At 31.9% G+C, this 19432-nt stretch overlaps 3 protein-coding genes across 3 annotated transcripts; 1 reads left to right on the top strand and 2 right to left on the bottom strand.

Moving 5' to 3' along the window:
• Window positions 1-385: 385 nt before the first annotated feature.
• On the top strand, window positions 386-6460 carry LOC107638551 (gibberellin 2-beta-dioxygenase 8). The gene is made up of 3 exons (XM_016341883.2): window positions 386-978; window positions 5602-5932; window positions 6024-6460. The coding sequence occupies exons 1-3, from the start codon at window positions 515-517 to the stop codon at window positions 6252-6254; spliced, it is 1026 nt and encodes a 341-aa protein (XP_016197369.2). The 5' UTR covers window positions 386-514; the 3' UTR covers window positions 6255-6460.
• A 1867-nt stretch (window positions 6461-8327) lies between these two features.
• On the bottom strand, window positions 8328-10146 carry LOC107638549 (uncharacterized). Its single transcript, XM_016341881.3, has one exon. It carries the CDS (start codon window positions 9968-9970, stop codon window positions 8552-8554), a length of 1419 nt encoding a protein of 472 aa, XP_016197367.1. The 5' UTR covers window positions 9971-10146; the 3' UTR covers window positions 8328-8551.
• A 440-nt stretch (window positions 10147-10586) lies between these two features.
• On the bottom strand, window positions 10587-15790 carry LOC107638550 (Mo25 family protein). The gene is made up of 11 exons (XM_088483900.1): window positions 15365-15790; window positions 14425-14589; window positions 14224-14342; window positions 13805-13879; window positions 13198-13291; window positions 13020-13079; window positions 12679-12744; window positions 12489-12587; window positions 11814-11858; window positions 11040-11142; window positions 10587-10922 (listed from the first exon to the last, which is right to left on the bottom strand). Exons 1-11 carry the CDS (start codon window positions 15482-15484, stop codon window positions 10852-10854), a joined length of 1017 nt encoding a protein of 338 aa, XP_088340026.1. The 5' UTR covers window positions 15485-15790; the 3' UTR covers window positions 10587-10851.
• Window positions 15791-19432: the final 3642 nt, after the last annotated feature.

The following is a 19432-nucleotide window of genomic DNA, read 5'->3' as shown; positions in this document are numbered from 1 at the left end:
TAAGAGGCACTAATTTATGTAACCCATAACAACGTAAAACACTTCTCTTTTATTTATTTAAGAAAACAAAACAATACAAAAAAATGAGAGGCACTAATTTATGTAACCCATAACAATATAAAACACTTCTCTTCTCACACCATCCTATCCTATGATATACCTCTCTCTCACACGAAAAAGAATTTGCGACCAAATGGTGAGGGAAAGGAAATTTACCCATACTCTGCTTTACTTCTTTGGATAGAAACATACATTGAACTTATCAAACAAAAATAGTTTGGTCCCCCACCACGCTACCTTGCTAGTACCAATGCCTTAGTATCATTAATAATTTTATAATTCATATTGTTTTGCACTTTTATATATATATATATATATATATATATATAATGGTCTAAGGACCACGAACCTGCTCCTCCTCTATCGGAATCAAAACGTGCCTTCCCTTTCTACTCTCATTTCTCAACCTTATGAAAATGAAGAAATGATGAATACCATCTCCAAATAACAAACTATGAACAACTTAGAGTCTTACCCACCAATTCTTCGCAATTGCTGCCACCATTACCATCACCACCACCACGACTCGAATATTGACCTAATTGATGACTTGGCACAGGATTATTCGGATCCTGTGCCAGTCATAGATCTTGAACTTTTAGAACAAGAAAAGGAGAGGTTTGAGGATGCTTGCAAGGATTGGGGGTTGTTCCGTTTGGTCAACCATGGAATTCCGTTGACTTTGCTGAAGCAACTCCAAGAGGAAGCCAAAGAGCTATTTTCTATGTCCTATGAAACAAAGCATGCGACATGCACTGAAAGTCCTATCACATACTTTTGGGGTACCCCTGCCCTTACACCAACGGGTACTGCCCTATGTAGAGGCCCCAAAAATTTCAATTGGGTTGAAGGTCTTGATGTGCCTTTGGGTCAACTCTCTAAGTTCCAACCTCAACTTCCTACACTTGATTCCATCAGGTACGCACATAGTTTAATTATACAGAGATAACTTAGATTTAATTTAAAGATTTATTTTCCTGAAAAATGTTAAAATGATATTTTTATTTTTTTATTTATAATATATATTTTTATAATTTTTAAATTTTTTTAATCTATTTTTATATTTTTTAGTAAAATTTTTATTTTTTGTGATTAAATTTTATTTATCAAAATATTTTTTAATCATTATTTTTTAGTAATTAAATTATATTTTTTATTAAGATATTTTTAAAAAATGTTAATAATTAAATTATTTTTATATTTTTAATAATATATTAATTATTAAATTATGATTTTATTAAAAAAAATTTAATATTTTTTTTATATTTTACTATTAATCTCACTAGATCAATGCATATTACTCTATGTATGTGCATCAGTGCATGTGCGTGTCCCTTTGTTTATTATTATTTTAATTTATTTTGGCCAATCTTGTTGTCTATTTTTTCTTGGACCGTGTGTGTCTGGAAATGACAAATGAGTCATGGCTGATTATCGGTGAGTTATCCTGTTCTTTCTGATCTTTTTGTCTAGAAAACTACTTTTAGTTACGAGAACAAGACAGATCATTAAAAATAAAATATAAAAAATAAAGATATAAAAATTAATTTATTTTTTATTTAAAATATTTAAAAAAATATAATAATAAAATATATAATTATAAAAAATTAATAAAATAAAAAATAAATTATATTTTACTAGTATTTTTATATTATTTTTATTAAAACAAATAAAAAATATATTAATTTAATATTTTTAAATATAATATTTTTATTTATATTTTATTTATTAAATAAAACTTTTTATTTCTATATTTTTATCTTAGGATTCCGTATTTATAAATAAATGAGATCTATTATATTTTTAAATATTATTAAAATAACTAAATAATATTAGATATAATAAATATTAAATAAAATAAAATAATTTTAATTATATTATTATTTTTTAATATTATTAGTTTTTTAAATATTAAGTTAATTTATTTTTTGTTTATTATTAATGATATACGGAAGAATAAAAATTTATTTTTAATAAATTATTCTTTAATATATTTATTTTGTGTTTATTAAATAAAAAATATTTAAAATATTTTATTAATAACAAATTTATCATATGTCTTTAAAAGGCATATATTAGCTAAACCTTAAAAATAAATTTGTATTCGAAAAAATAATTAATCAATGGCAATGCATGATTGAACGGTGATTAAATATTAATAGAGCAACCGATTAGTCATGCAGTCCCATGGGGATTAGTGACTAATCTACACATGACAATCCAGTTCCCTAATTAATTCGGGAGAACACCGTTAATTCACATTAATAAAACAAATGGAGTTTAAAATTATAAAGATGTCTTAAATTAGAATTTATTATATATCATATCTTAAATATATTTTTATAAATTGAATTAGAATAATTCGATTTAACTATTTATATGTCTGATTTAATTTATTACTTATATAAAATACATATAATAAATTGAATCAAAACTGATTCAATATATTATTAGTACATATTATTAACATTTTTTTAATTTTTGTTAATTTTAAAATATAAATATAAATTTAAAATTATTAAAAAATCAAAATAAATAAAAATATAAATTAAATTTTTATATTTTAGATCAAATTATAGAAAATCTATATTTTACAAATTTATAAATTTAAAATTAAATAATAAATAATTTTTAAAAATTCATTAAAAATCATCGTTAACTTATTAGCATTTAAAGAATCATTACCAAAATTTTTGATATTGAAAATTTATTATAAAATATAGCCATTCAAAGTGGCATATAAACTCAAACTTAGATTTTTTAAAATTAGAAATAATGTATAACATTATTAAAGTGTTTGTTCTACACTTAATTTCACAAATTAAATAATAATTTAATTGATATAATATTTTAATTATTTTTAAATCATATATTATATATATATATGGTTGGTATTTTTTTATTGTCAATAATTTGTACAAGTAGTTAATTAAATCAGGTTGATTCGATTTATTTTATATAATATGTACTATTAATAAATTGAAATAGGCTAATTCAATTTATATATAAATGACTAAATTGAATTATCTTTATTCAATTTATATAGATGTATTTAAAATAAGATGTATAATTAATTTTGATTTAGGATATTTGTATAATTTTAAATTTTCATTCGTTTTATTCACTTGAATTACCCAAAAAAAAAATCACACATTAAATGCAAGAACAAAATGATAAACATTATTAAAGCTACCATTAGTCTCATCTCTTTAAGAGTTTAGCAAACATATATTTCTAAAACATAAGTTATCATTATTATCAGTAAAAAATTTAAATATTTTATTTTAATAAAAACACAATAATTATATTAAAAATCAAATTGTATAATTTTTTATAATAATTTTTTTAATTAATAACTTTAATATATATGAGCTAAACTCTTAAATATATATATATATATATATATATATATATTGGCATTTGGAAGCAATGAAATTATTGATCTCATCAATATTAATTTGAGTGAATATCCTACTCGATCTCTGACAAATATCTCAAAAGGACAACGAAGTTCACAAGAGAAAAAAATACCCAATTTGGCTCCTGATATTTTTTTTGTGACAAAAAAATAATATTGACTTTTTTTTTGGCATAGGAATCTCGTTGTCCTTTTCAAGATAATTGTCAGAAGTCGAGTTGAATTTTTTTTTTTTCAAGAACTTCGTTGTCAAATAATTGTCCGGGACTATTTTAGATTTTTCTCTATCAATTTATATTCCACACAAACAACGTGCTTATTTTTTTGGTAAAGAAACTTTATGATAGGATAGGTTTTGCTTATCTTGGCACGCGGTATTCTTATACCTTGTGCCTTCTGGATACATGAAATAGAATAAAGTTCAATTCTATTTCTATCAATTTAGTTTATCCATTGTTCTACTAATGATGCAACACAATTGCAATAAACCGAAGAATAATAACTAACCAATGCAAAAAGAATATGTGTAGGTGGATCATAAAAAGAACTTTATATTATAAAAAAATACAACGAATTTTATAGAACTTCCTGCCATCAAGAAAGATTATAGAACCTTTTTCTATTTCAATCAAAGGGAAGAAAAATTAGGATTTCGAAAAATGAGGTGAAAATCAAATACGATATTCTAAATTCAAATAAGTTATTTCCCTTTTATTCCTATACTATGTATATGTATGATGCACCGATACTTATATGAATACGAGACATGACAAACACGAAAACATTTCGATACATAAATTTTAAAATTTTATAAGTCTTCGATATATAAATTTTAAAATTTTATAAGTCAGGAGAACATGTATATATATAAATTATAAAATATTTTTAAATAAATTGTAATGATATTTTGATATTTATTAATATTAAAATATATATTAATTTTTTAATTATTTTTAATATTTTATTTTAATTATATAAAATATTTAAAATATTTTTTATTTTAATAAATAGAGTAAAGTATCGTTTTTGTCCCCAACATTTGTGATAAGTTTTAAAGTTATCCCCAACGTTTAAACTTTAAATCGTCTTATTTAAGTCTTTAACATTTCAAAATTGACTTAAATGTTGTTCTGCCGTTAGAAATCTGTTAATCGAATTGATGGCGGGACAAAATTGAGACGATTTTAAAACGGTAGGGACTTAAATAGGGCGAAAACATTAAGGGCAAAAACAATACATAGAAATAAATTTTAATTTTATCTTTCAATAATATCAATTTTTTTTACGGTACATAGTTGTTCAATTATTTTTTAATCACATCTAAGTAAATTATCCTTAATTACATTAGTTTTATACTAAATAAATTTATTTTTTATAATTACTCTTAAAAATTTTTACTCATCATAAAATGTTTGTAGAATATCTAGTACATAAATTTGTGGAGAAAAAATGATACATAAACATTTCATAATGAGTAAAAATTTTTAAAAATAAAATTATAAAAAAATAAATTTATTTAGAATCAAAGTAATGTGATTAAGTGCAATTAACTTAGATGTGATTAAAAAATAATTGAATAACTATGTACTGTAAAATATTGATATTAGTGAAGGATAAAATTAAATTTTATTTTTATGTATCGTTTTTGTCCCAACGTTTTCGTCATAATTAAGTCTCTAACGTTTTAAAATCGTTTCAATTTTGCCCCGCTGTCAATTCCGTTAACAAATTCCTAATAGCAGAGAAATATTGAGTCAATTTTGAAACGTTAGGGACTTAAATAGAACGATTTAAACGTTAGGGGCAACTTTGAGACTTACCCAAACATTGGAGACAAAAACGACACTTTACTCTAATAAATAATATATACTATTTCTAAATTTATTTCAAGAATACAAGTTAAAAATAAGGTTGGACAAAGCTAATATGTGCTGGTATTTCGTATTTAGGTGTGTTTAAACGTATCTGAAAAAAATTTTATTTTAAGACAAGGTTGGACAAGATACCTGTATTGCAAAGGATAATGACAACATATACACATTCATAGCATTTGACTTAATTTAATTAGTTTTCAAACATAATTATGATCAATTAAGGGTCTACATATATGTTTGGTTTGCAAGATTGCTTCTAATGGAGTATGAAACCCATCTATCAAGAATTGCAACAACAATATTCAAAGTGATGGTGAAGAACCTTGACCTAAACAATAACAATATGACGATGAAGCAATATGTATCTCGAGAGACAGGAATGGTGCGAATGTATCGATATCCTGCTTGTTCGGACACAAGCATTGGTTGGGGAATGGAGGTTCACACAGATAGCTCAGTGTTGTCCATATTGAACCAAGATGACCAAGTCAGTGGCCTTCAGGTCCTCAAAGATGATCAATGGCTTACTGTCAAACCAATCTCCAATACATTGATTGTCAACCTTGGAGACATGATGCAGGTCCACATTTATTCTTTACTTTCTATTTCAATTCAAAAGTTTCTCATATATACATTGACATTTTAATTCATGATAATGTTTGTGGCTTTAGGCAATGAGCAATGACAAATACAAGAGTGTGCAACACAGAGTGAGGGTGAACAAGGAGAGAGAGAGGATCTCAATATGCTATTTTGTGTTCCCTAGTGAAGGTGCTGTGATTGAGAGCCCAAATTACAAGCCCTTTACTTACAATGAGTTTAGAGAACAAGTACAACAAGACGTCAAGGCCCTTGGCTACAAGGTTGGGCTTCCAAGGTTTAAGCACAGTCAACACTTTTGACCTTGTTAGGCTTTGGCCCCTCTCTCCAATCTTGTTTAATCTGTTACCTTATTAAGCATAGAATAATGGACGAGTTCTTCAACAAGGCACAGTATTTAAGGGATTTTGATTTACTACGAGTCATGGTGTAACTTAGAGAGAATGTTTGGGTATGCTTGAATTTTGTTTTTTTCTTTTTTTTATCCAAAATTATTTTTATTACTCTGCATCAACTATATACTGCGTACAACCACGATAACCAAATCCAAGTTTTGTAACCAACTTGGATTGGTCGAATGATTAGCTTACTCGTATGTTTAAACAAGTATTGGAAGTTCGAATTCTATCTTGTATATGCAGCAACTCATTGACCAGCAATAGACCCTTAAATGGAATTCAGATCCGTAACGGATTAATCCTTATCCTACTGAGGTGGGAGATACCATGGAAACCAAACCAAATCCAAGTTTTGTTGATAGGTTAAGGTATTGTTTTGGTCCCCAACGTTTGGGGTGAACCTTATTTTGATCCCTAACGTTTTAATCATCTTATTTTTATCCCAAAACATGTAAAATGACATCAATGTTATCTCACCGTCAAATTCTTCACTAACACTTAACAAAATTGATGTGTTGCTAATATTTTTGTTAAAACTATATTTTCTCAATCTCCTCTCCCTCAATCTCCTCTCCCACCTTTACTTTTTCAACAAGTCCAAATTTCATTCTCCTACTCCTTTCTTTTTTATTCTCAAATCTCTCTTGGAGAATTAATAGTGTAAAAGGAAGAGGAAGAAGGGAGTAAGAAAATGGAAATTTGGATTTGTTGAGAGGGTGAAAGTGGGAAAAGGGAGTTGAGCAAACATAGTTTTAACAAAAACACTATTAATAGTACATCAATTTCATTACTTGTTAGTGAGAAATTGGATAGTGGAATAACATTGATGTCATTTTAAACGTTTTGGAATTAAAATAGGACAATTAAAATGTTAAGAACCAAAATAAGATTCCCCTTAAATATTGGAGACCAAAACAGAACTTTACCTTGTTGGTAATTGGTATGATAGGGCTATGTCACTGGGTTCTATATCTAACTTAACTCCATTTCGAATTTGGAATTATAAGCTTCTTGCCAATGAGCCTTGACTCTAATAGCATTTCTCCCTCCTCCCCACTTCAAGGTCTAGGGTTCAAACTCTAGAGAATGCAATTGAGGAAAAAAAATGTGATAAAATATGTGAGGAGTGTGTTGTGTACCTAGAATTGGGAGTTATCCAATCCATTGGAGTACCTAGGATTGGACCCCAATCCACCGACCAAAAAAAAAAAAAAGAAGAATTATAAGCTTCTTGTGACAACTAACATTGTAACGTGTTTCGCCACGCAGTAGCATGACGATACGGTTTCTCGATATGATTTTCGCAACATAGCATAGGCCTTAGGAGGCACCCTTAGAAATGATTGCAGCACATTTCTTCACAGAAATGGGAATAGTGTTATTAACTTTGATTCCAATGATGTGAATTGCATATTCTGCTCCTAGCTTTGTGAATTTCAATTAATTGGCACACAAAAGTATTGTATTTTACCATGTCCTTGTAGACCTGGATTATGTCCAAGCACAAGCACTGGCTCGGATTTGCACCCCCGGGGGCCGCTTTCCCCCAACACACACACACACACACACACACACACATCCTTGGCACCGAAGATCAATGCAAAGACCTGAGTATTTAACTTAAATGACATGTTGGCAGAACAATTATTTTCAAATGCTTTCTCAAAACTATAATGAGATAAGATAGCCCAAATACATTATCAGGAATACGCATTTGAATAGAACAAAAATTACGAACAAGATCGACTTTTTTGCTTGGGTGCTTACACCATGCTCAAAGTGGACCAGTTCACAAACCAACATCAATCATCTTGACGCTTACTCATCAAAGTTAAAGGAGGTAGGGGTGCTGATTGGACAGCCTTGTCTATCTATTTTCAAATACAAAGTTTAAGGAAAGAAAATTGCAATGAACGTAAATGCAAACTATTACAAGTTGCTGCTTAAAGACATACTTTCTACGTAAGTCATCTAAAATGATGCAAAAACCCTTCCTCAGGTTGGATGAATGAAGATTCCACATGAACTTACAAATTAAACTTCATTGCAAATGGTGTACACCTTGCCACTTAAGCTTGTGTGTAAGGGTAAGACATAAAAAATAGAGTTTATTTACATTGCTAAGTTACAAAGAAAGAATTATACAATTAATAAGCAATTCCTGTTTATAAATGATAATGATTCTGAAACTCACATTTTGTTTATGATTTAACATCCTCATCATCATCTTCAATATCCCAACTGAGATCCTCCTCTTGGTCTGCTGCAGTCAACCTCTTCCGCAAATCACCCCTACTTGTGGACCCACCAGCATCCCCCTTATTTTCATCATTGCTAACAATATCTTCAATTTCGTCCCATCCAATGTCTTCTTCCCCATGTGTGGAAGGCTGGCTTGAAACCACAGAAAAATCACTATCTTTGCAAGATCCTCCATTTTCATTATCTGTCTTCACTTCAGATGCCTCTTTCTCTTCATATTTCATATCTAACTCACCATCGCCACCATCACTTACAGTTGCAGCAACACTAGATGGAGATGCCACATTCCTTTCATACTCCACCTCCGCCGGCTTATCATCACCATCAGTTTTAGAATCAGAAGTAACACCCTTTCCATCACTTTCTATCTTCAAATCCTTCTCCCCAGGACTAATTCTCTCAACAGCATTGTTACCCGTGGCAGCATCAGCAGAATTTCCCCCCTCCACCTCTGGCTGCTGCTGCGCATTCCTGGCAGAGCTACCTTTCGGCTCATATCCATCGTCATTGTCATCATCGTCGTCGAAGTCCCAGCTCAAATCCTCCTCTTCCTCTCCAGAAATTGCGCGATTCACGAGCTTCACCCTCGCCTCCTCGGCCTGATTCAGTTTATGCAGCCTATAAAAATACCTAGTCCAGAAGCTATCATGATCAGTCCTACTAGGCACGACCTTCCTATAAATCCCCTCAACACTACCATTCTCCTCCATCAAATTCCCAATCTCCTCACCCTTATCCCCCAACACAAACCCTAATTTCCACTCCTCATAATTTTCCAAATCCTCAGGATCCTCCACATAGGTATTCACGTCGTTCTGAAGAGCACGTACCAGCGCATCAAACCTACTATAACGTTTCAAATCAAAACTACCGCCGCTACTACTCAACCGATTCCTAGCAAGATTGTTGTTATCGGAATCTGAGGAATCGAAATCAGGGGCGAGGAGAGAGTCTCTACCGTGAGAGATGATCTTAGCCGTCGATTTCCACACGGTGAAGCCGATGTCGTCTATGGCCTGGCCGACGGTCTCGAGCGACTCCTGCGCCACGGTGGCGCCGGCGTCGAGGGAGGATGGGAGATCCTTGACGGCACGTGATGCTGCCTCACGGATCACCGCAGTCTCCATCCTCAGTCCGGAGCTGAAATCCTCGAGATCGCGGCGGTAGTTCTCGAGAACAGACTCCGATTTGGACGCTAGGGTTTGGATCAGGCCTCCGAAGCTCCATGCATCGCCGGATGAGGAGTTTTCTGCGTCCGCAGTAGGGGGCTCGTTATCATCGTGATCTGGATCCGGTTGTTCGGATTGGTGTGTCGGCGAATCGGGTTCCTCGGAGAAGACGGACGCGAAGAAGTTCATGGCGGCAACACGCAACGATGTCGTTCGCTATCCCTTCTGTCGTTTATCACCTTTTTTGGAAATGTGTTGTTTGAGAAGAAAAGAAAACTGCAAAGGGTTTTATGAATTGTGAATTGTGTTATAGGAATATAGGCACTGGATTTGGAGGCAGAGAAACTGGTTATGGGCATGAAAATGAAATATATTATTATTATAAATTTATTTTAATATAAAATAATTTTATATGTCTATTCAATTTCGTGTAAAGTGATCAAAATTATACTATATTATTATTATTATTATTATAAGGTTATTATGGTTACATGAAACGGAATGCCAACATAGATCCACATCATGTCGCATTCAATTATTTAATTCAGTTTTGAATGCTACCATCCATTTATAAAGCCCTCATTTTCTTTAAAGTAATAGGATTAATTATTTATTAATTAATTAAATTGATTGCTTCAAATGACAAGCCATCATCTTTGCAGCTTCTTTCATGCAAATACTCTAGAAAAGCTTCTTGGTATTCTTGTAGCAAGAAAATTCTCAAGTGACAAACATTTATAAGGATTAAAATACCTAAAATCTCAATTTGACTCAATGTATGAGTATGTATCAATATCAAAAGAGGTTTCTCGTTAAAACTTTATATTCAGCTTTATTTACAAAAATGCACTTTTAGCTTTTTTTAATGCTTGTCTTTGTTGCCAACGTTTACAACCTCAATAAACCTTCAGAGGTTATGAGCATGACCCAGAAAAAACAGAAGAAAGAAGAAAAGAAAAAAAAAACACACACACAAATGGCAATAGTCACTGGCTCACTGCATGAAATTAGCTTTGTACAAGTAAAAAAGAATCTTGTTACAGAATCAAACACTGCTGAGGTGTATTAAATTAGACTGATATTTTTTCAATTTCCTTGATGATAAACTCCTTTTCCTCTTCAAATTGCTCATCTTCTGCACCTGAAAATCACATAACAAGTCAAGAACTAAGATCAGTGACTCCAGAGGAAAGAATTTTTTTACAAAATGATTCTGCAATATGGAATGCAATTCATAGAAATATTTATAATTGATAACCTTTTCCCGGAGACAGATTCTGAAGCAGATCTACCAGCTTCTCCCGGTTCTTCGCCAAGATAAGTTTTACGTCTTGAGGCTTATTGGGATTAGCAACGAAAACCTGGATAAAAATGTGACAACATGTAAAACAAGTAATGTTTATCATATATGCAGCAAATTGAGAGGTTTATTTGGCAGAAGAAAACTAAAAAAGCCTTTGAATCAAGATTAAATTAAGGCTTTTAATTCCATACAAAATGTCATATGAGATTATTTATCAGATCACCAAGATTTCGCTCTTAATTGATCTCGGAAAAACCTAATTTGACAGTTGAATTCTATAGCAGGAAAACCTATCAAGCATTTCACAGTTCACCTATCAACACGTCTGATAATGATCATATGCTCTTCGCTTTCTGAGGCGTGAGTGCCTAAAAAACACCTTATTGGCCTCGCTATGACTATAATAAACATGTAAAGGTTGTCTACTAAGAAGAAAACAAATGGTCCCAATGTACAAGCTCGAGTCTTGTTTAAAGATGCGTAGTACAAAAAGTTGTTATATGAAATAAATACATTGCAAATTGTTAAAAGAAAGTAGACCTGCTTTCATAAAAGTCTCTTTTGCCAGCTAGATTTAATGCATTAAACAATTTAGTGTAAATTGGCAATAACTGAATTTCAATCTCATTTTTTAAGTTCTCTAAGAATAATGTGGTTTGAATTCTTTTAATATGCTCCGATAAGGATGAGCTTACTATCTAAACTTAAAAGGACAAGAGGAAAGGTCACCTTGAATATGTGGAAAGCTGATAATTGAATGTTTTTACTTGAATCCTGCTCAACCAAAATAAAATAAACAAATACATAGATTGAACAACAGATAGAAAGAAATGGTAAATCAAAAGAATATGTATTTATTCAAGTTTATGTATAATATAGCTTTAGATGTTCATCACCGCATTTAAATTTTTTCTTTTTTAATCAATGCATTAGGAATTTGATTGATGATAGTATTCAAAGCTTGACATGTCAAAGCTAGTGCACAACAAGGAAGTGAGGTCAGCGACATGGATCAAACTATTGGTCTCTATGAGAAACCAAAATTTCCACCAATACCTTTTAGTTGATCTTCGTGACAAATGAATTAAACATAACGCATACAAAAACTAATTGAAACTTGCTAAAACTAATTGCCTGCTCTTGTCATAAATAATGTAGAAAAAGGCGGTTCTCCATATATGAAGATTATAACCAGCAGGCAAGCCAGCGAACCAGGATATATTGCAATTCACCAAAACAATTAAGGATACACGCTGTTGCAAAATAGGTTTAGCCGTGCTTATTGCATATAACAAGATTAGTATACCAAGTGAACAAATTTGTTATAGCATAACATGAACATGTTCACTAGTCATAGGGAAAAGAGAATATCACACTATGCCACAGGATTAAGAGGAGCTATACCGTCAACAAAGTCATCATGACTTTCAGGTAACGAACTTCTAATATGTATCGCCTCATTATTTGAGAATTGGGAGCTTCCAAGAGAAAATCCGAAAGAAGCTAAAATCCGCATAAAATGACAATCAAAAACCAAATCAAAATAATATCAGAAACCAAAGGTAAGATAACTATAATTGTTGAATAAACAAACCTTTAAAGACTGCCTCCTCGTGACATAATTAGGTGATGTTAAGAGTTTCTCGTATAGATCAAAGAACTGGGAAGAAGAAGTCTTATTAGAAACACAGAAGTGAATATGGGAGACAAAACCACCCACCCCAATCACCGAGTTTAAATATTTGAGAAGATGAAGATATGTGCATTTAACAATCCCCTTATGAATAACTAATCCAATGATTAAGCTATTTTAAGAGATAAAGAGTTGATCTCCTAGGTGTAAATATTAAACCAACATGCATAAGATGTTCTCAAGGTAACTTGTGCTGATTTGATATGTTTGAATCAAATAAATATCTCTAACAGGAAGCAAACCTCATCATAGTGAGCTGTCAAAAATTGATATACTACATTTGCATGCTTAGTGAGAAGATCCTGCAAAGAGTATTCATAGAGATGCTGTATATAAAGAAGAGGCATCCAGAACTCTACAATCGGCAAGACAAGTGATGGGAATTAAAGGTAGAGAGAGAGAAAAATATTAAGATATGACCTTAAAGGTAGAAAATGCATCAGATGCAACATCGAAGGTAGGCAACTCTACAAATTTAAAGAACAACACAAAGGTTGCAGATTCCAATATGTACCTGGAAAATAAACCATAAAAAAGAGTTAGAACAGCGTAACTCCCTTGTTTCTTGGCTTTTTGGATGCGCTGCATCACAAGAACCAGTCTCAAAGTGTAAATTGATAGGGAAAATCTTTATTGATTTTACATATGAAATATTAAAACCCGTAAAAATATAATTTTATCATCCTCAAGTTTGACCTGGAGAAGTTTCTTCTAATGTTATAATCTACTTAAGACCGCAATCTAAGTAGTCAACTATAAATGATGGATAGATTTGAATAAATCACAAAACAGAAAGGCATATGACGTTGGCGCCAGAAGCAACAATGGCAAGCAATATATGTCAACACATATGCACCATATTGTTATCATATAAAAAAATTTATCCATATTTTTTGATAAATAGTGAAGCAGTTCTCTTTATGAATATGGGAAAAAAACCACTAAAAGCATAAATAATGACAACATAGGAGGGGCACACAGAGAGATTGGTGTTTTGGGGGGAGGGAGGGGGGGGGGGGTATCTTACTTTGCAAGTGTTTGAAACTTGATGCACTCCCTCAACATTGTGCCACATGTCAAGGCAATTTCTTTATTATCATAACTGCGTGGAAACAGATATACAGTTGTTAACTTATCATATTTATGGTCATTGATCACACATATTAGATAAATGTATAATTAAGTACTAGGCATTGAAGGTGTAAATTAGGAGTGTGATATAAGTTACAATTTAAAAATTTAATCCCTCACCAACTTTTTTCAAGAGAAGGGGCAGGGGAACCCCAAATCTCATGTTTTTACATTTTCATAGAGCATCAGTTTCAGTTTTCCAACTTGAACACAACTAGGAAAGATATAGATCCTCCATTGAAAGAGGAGGGTAGGCAGTGAGGAAACAACAACTCAAAGTTTGAGAGATGAAAGTTGATGCGATGAAAAGCTTACCATACAACAAGAAAGTCTAGCAATTCAAGGTGTTGTTCAACGTATTCTACGCAGCAATGCTTGTCATCAACCTTATGTTTCAATAATATTGTCCAACAATGAACTAAATCCTTTCTTGCCTGTATTAGAAATCACACCAACAATGAGCAACCAGTTAAGCCAACTGCACATGGTAGTGCTTGGTATCGATCAGAATCTTACTTCCCATCCAAGTGTAGGAAGCTTGTGAATTATAAGAGTCAGAACATCCTCCTTGCAGAGTTCCTCCACTAGCTGTGAAACCTGTTCCAGATTTGGTTCTGACTCTCCATCTCCAGAAAGCATGGTTCTCATCGTTGCAAAATTCTTTTCAACTTCCTCTAAAGCCTACGACGAAGCATATAAAGCATCAATAACCACTATCAAAGTAACTGCAAGTAAAATAAAGGTTTAATATCTCAGGAGTATATTCTTTCTTTGTTTTACTTCTCGCCAAGACAAAATGGCAGCAATTAGAAACATTCCTGAGATTAAGAAAACAGTGACAGAGCAACTTCACCGACATATAATCTAACACGAGAAATGCATGTTTAAATCCCATACTACCATACAAAGTAATGCTTTGGCTATTCATAATTTTCAGATTACTACTATGGTTTCTTTAACATTCATGGAACATAGATGTTGCAAGCTTAATTCTTATTGGTTCTTTTACACTCTAAACAGGTTTCAGACATTTCACAGTGAGAGATTTTAGCAGACACCATACTCAATTTGGATGCAGAGAGAATTCCATACCCACAACCAACAAACACAATCTTTATAAGTTATTAAAATCAAAGTACCCTTCAGAAAGCGGATTACTTAGAAGTATGAATATCTTCTATTAAGCATAATTCTGTCATGGATAATCGTTAATCTCGACAAGTTACATATAAAATAATTACATTCTGGGTAAAAACAATATTTATATAACACAGTACAGTAAATAATGCATGCCTAAACTCTAAAATCTATCTAATGCAACAAAATAAAGGACCCATTTTGAGAAATTCAAGACACGCCCACGATTCAAGACTGAAACTTTAACCAAGAAAATGAAGACCCAGATAAAGCATTCGGAATTTGGGATCAAAAGGAAGAAGAAGAAGAAGAAGCTAACCTTCTCAAGGGCTTTAACTTCAGCAACGGTTTTGGTATCAAGGGCCATGAGGCTCTCCTTGATGGCCTTCGCCACCTCCTGCGGCGTTTTCGGCCGAGAGGCTTTGAAGAAGAAAGACATCACGACGAACGCTTTCTCAATCTTTCCCTTTTTCTCTGTTCAACTTGGGGAAATGGAAAAAAACAATAATGGTGCTGCTGATGCAGCGTTGCTTTCTTCTTCTTCTTCTTTTGAATTTTTTCTCTCTTTCTTTCTTTTTTCTGATTCAATTATTCAACATCATTATTCATTATTCGTTTTTGATTATGGATCATCCATGATGATAAGCCATTTCACATTTCCCCCCGATCTTCATAGAGGAAGAAGCATCGCAGTGGAAAGTTGGAAACTTTTTTTTCCGATTTATTTATTCGTATTCTTATTTTCAACCAAAATAATAAATAGGTTTAATTACTTTATTAGTATATATAGTTTTGCGAAATTTTCAATTAGGTCCCTATATTTTTCTTTTTTTTAATTGAATCTTTGTACCAAATTTTTATTTTAATTGGATCTCTATATTTTTTTTTTTATTTAGGTCCCTATACGGCTGTACCAATTTTTTTTTAGTTGAGTCCCCATAAAATTAAGTCAATTACTACTAAAAAGGATTTAATTAAAAAAAAATTAGTGTAAGGATTCAACTAAAAAAAATATAGGGACCTAATTAAAAATTTTACGAAACTATAAGGACTAACAGAGTAATTAAACCTAATCAATAATATTAATTTATTCAGGTAGAAATTAGGATCTGTTGATAAAAATTTTATTTTTATTTGGTGAAAACTCAGGAACAGACGATTTCACATAAAATTGATAATTAAATATCATTAAATAATTTGACTGATTTAACTAAATTTTCATCATTAGTTATCAACTTCACCAGCATGTGAGTTTTCACCTTTTTACTTTTATTTTTGTATGTTCGCTCCAATTTTTGTTTTGGCGCTCCAACACATTGTTAAAGACTTTAAAGGTGAAGGGATTAGAAAGAAAAATGAAATCAAATGGAATGTTCTAGAAGTGATGGAAACATGTCCACACATATATGATAGTTTTAGAAAATGGCCATGTGAGTATGTGACCATCAATTACAATATATTTTCTCAGATAATTTTATATATTTTGGTCAGAATTTTAGTTTAGAGTTTAGACAAAATAATTTTTAAAGAAGAAAACGGAATTTGTAGATGTAGTTATTATTAACTTATTACAAATTAATAAAGTTTATCAAAGGAGTTTATTTTAGACGTATTAATAATAAAGAGTTTCATATAATTATCTAATTAAATTGGTGTATTTATATGATTTTTTAAGTAACAAATTTAAAAAGTAATTATTTCTATTGTTGTGATATTTTACATGTTTGAATAATTGTGTAAAATTTTATAAAACAATGTTAAGTACTAATATTTTTAGCATAAAAAAATGGTCAAAATTAATTAAAATGTAAGATAAGATAACAAAAATGTTAAGCATTTAGAATTTCTCAAATTTTATTACTAGTACACAAACTATTTTATTGAAATTAAAATATTTCCGATGCTTAGAATAATAATTTACCCTAATTTGGCATATATAAACAAAGTAAAACTTGAAATTAAAATGTGGAATTGATGGAGGTGAATGGTCCTATACAAATAATTGAGAGGTGGCGCCGGCTTACTTTTGTAGCTCATGGAATTATGATAACACCCACACTTTGCACGTTACTTGTTTTAATGGGATTTATATCTATCGAAGTATATGTTTGTAAAGTATAAGAGAGGAGGGGGGGGGGGGGGGGATTGTATAGGGTTTTCAAAAAAAAAAAAATTGATACTGAAAATTCGTTAATTACTTAAAGATACCGAGTTCACAAACCTTCCTTTGGGAAGAGAAGAAAAAAAAAAGTTTATACAATTGCATTTCATGCATGTTATTCGTGAAATGGAACCAAGCTTATTATTTCTACGATGATACACACAAAAATATGGTCAAACACAGCTTTCAACTATCCTCCATGCACCTGTAACATTTATTTCCCTTACCATTTTGTAGGTTTTAGGTTTGTTTGGAAAGCTTAAAAAGTTATTTTTTAAGTTTTTAAATTATGAAAAATAGTAGTATTAATATCTGGTGTTATTTTTAAAGAGAAGTATTAGGAGGTCAGTAAATTTTGTGATTTGTAAATATCAATTAGTTATTATTAGTGTTTTTAATGGTGTGAGATTTTATCCAATAGTGTGAGATCACTCATTTTTCTCTTACTGGTTAAGTGCTGGTCAAATTTTAATAAAAGTGCTGGCCCTTCTCATTTTTAAAACTAAATTGTAACTTTTTAAGAAGTTATTAAAGTATTTATAAAAAAATTTAAAAAAAAATTTTTCATAATAAATTTTTTTTATCACATTTCTTTTAAAATAAACACTTTTAGAACTAAAAGACCAAATATAAAATAACTTATTTATAAGTTGTTTTTAATATAAATATTTATTGTTTAAACTATTTTTTCAAAAAGAGTTTAATTAATCTGAATTGAACCTTAATATGAAATGAATAAATGTCGATTTTGTGGGTGGATCAAACCAAATGATATAGATAGTGTTCCTACCCTGACCCAAACACTATGATCCAGGACCAAATATACTAAAAGGCCCAATCCAAAGATTGGCCTTCACGACCCACCGACCTTCTCATAGGAGGTCGGATTCAACACAGACTCCATATAAAAGAAGTCGGGCTCGAAGGATAGCTGGCAGATAACACTTATTCAAATAAGTAACTGCCCCTAAAATCTCTCAACCAACTTCTAGGAGCCATATCTCAACTTTCCTAAGATAAAGAGACGGTTACCTACCTTAAAAGGTGGAACTACTTCAACGGTGGTTATTGGTTCACCACTATAAATACACTAACACCCCCAGGTATCTCCAAGTTCCAATACTCTCTAAGCCTGCTTACCCCTTTGTTAACTTAGGCATCAGAGTGTCTTTGCAGGTACCACCCTCCATTACTTTACACACACAAGTCGGGCGGCGGCTCCCAGATACAATCCAAGTCGAAATCCACCGCCTCCGGACGTTGGGCCAACCTTGCAAGCCCAATCTGTTAAGTACAGGTTACCCACGTAACATTGGCACCATTTTCGGGGACCTGGAGATCAACCAATGATGGCGGACGATCTAAACGAGGATGGAAACACAGCATCTGATTCTGAGCAAGAGAATCAGGACGCTGGTAACGACGACAGAGCTATAGTCACTCACCAAGGGGTGACTAACCAGCACAGAGAAGGCACCTCAGGGGTAAAAGACCCAAAGGAAAACTCCTTTGAGGGACACAAATCTGGCAAAGGAGGATAACCCCATGCCACTGATTTCATGGGATTGTTCCATGGCCACCAGGGCCGGCTGGAGCAGTTGGAGCAAGAGCTGGAGCGACAGCGAGAGGCAGAGAGAAATTTGAGGAACGAGATCGAGCGACGAAAAGAGCTTGAAGAAAAGCTCCTAAGACTTGAATCCGCTCTTCGAGGTCGAAACTCTCGCAGTGACCCAGAAGATTCTCCTTTGGGAGGAGATGATCTGTTTAGTGAGGACATAATGAGGGCAAAAGTTCCAAAAATTTCAAAAGCCCTAATATCATTGTTAGCAGAACCGGACCGAACCAGCCGATTTGACCGAAAACCAGTGAACCGGATCCTATACCGGTCCGGTCCGATGATTGGACCGCATAAGGTTAAGAACCGGGTGCGAATCTGTCAAACCCGTAAAGAACCGATAGAAACCGGTCTGACTGAACCAGAACAATTTAAAATTTCCTCAAAACGAAGCAGCACCCATCCCTCCAGAAAATAAAAGGTAGATACATCCACCAGGCTAACTTGTCTATTACTAATATATATGCAAATTAAAATACATATTAATATCTTTCGGTAAATAATTTACTTTTATTTAATTTATTTTAATTTTAATTATAAGCTCACTTATTTTTAAATTAATTATATTTTTATTTAACAGTAATTATAAACTCACTTATTATTTTTTGTAA

The sequence above is a fragment of the Arachis ipaensis genome, chromosome B4 (genome assembly GCF_059453495.1).
Source record: "Arachis ipaensis isolate K30076 ecotype BB chromosome B4, ASM5945349v1, whole genome shotgun sequence".
Taxonomy (NCBI): Eukaryota; Viridiplantae; Streptophyta; class Magnoliopsida; order Fabales; family Fabaceae; genus Arachis; species Arachis ipaensis.
Note: the sequence above shows the minus strand (reverse complement) of the source record. Positions and strands in the feature narration are given on the sequence as shown.

What these genes read in the sequence shown, in the direction of transcription:
- LOC107638551 (XM_016341883.2), top strand. Translation starts at nt 515, where the DNA reads ATGAACAACTTAGAGTCTTACCCACCAATTCTTCGCAATTGCTGCCAC. An exon ending in CCTACACTTGATTCCATCAG is followed by an intron (nt 979 to 5,601) that starts GTACGCACATAG and finishes TTGGTTTGCAAG; the next exon opens with ATTGCTTCTAATGGAGTATG. An exon ending in ACCTTGGAGACATGATGCAG is followed by an intron (nt 5,933 to 6,023) that starts GTCCACATTTAT and finishes TTGTGGCTTTAG; the next exon opens with GCAATGAGCAATGACAAATA.
- LOC107638549 (XM_016341881.3), bottom strand. Translation starts at nt 9,970, where the DNA reads ATGAACTTCTTCGCGTCCGTCTTCTCCGAGGAACCCGATTCGCCGACA.
- LOC107638550 (XM_088483900.1), bottom strand. Translation starts at nt 15,484, where the DNA reads ATGTCTTTCTTCTTCAAAGCCTCTCGGCCGAAAACGCCGCAGGAGGTG. An exon ending in AAGTTTCAAACACTTGCAAA is followed by an intron (nt 13,292 to 13,804) that starts GTAAGATACCCC and finishes TTTATTTTCCAG; the next exon opens with GTACATATTGGAATCTGCAA. An exon ending in CGAGGAGGCAGTCTTTAAAG is followed by an intron (nt 12,588 to 12,678) that starts GTTTGTTTATTC and finishes TGCGGATTTTAG; the next exon opens with CTTCTTTCGGATTTTCTCTT.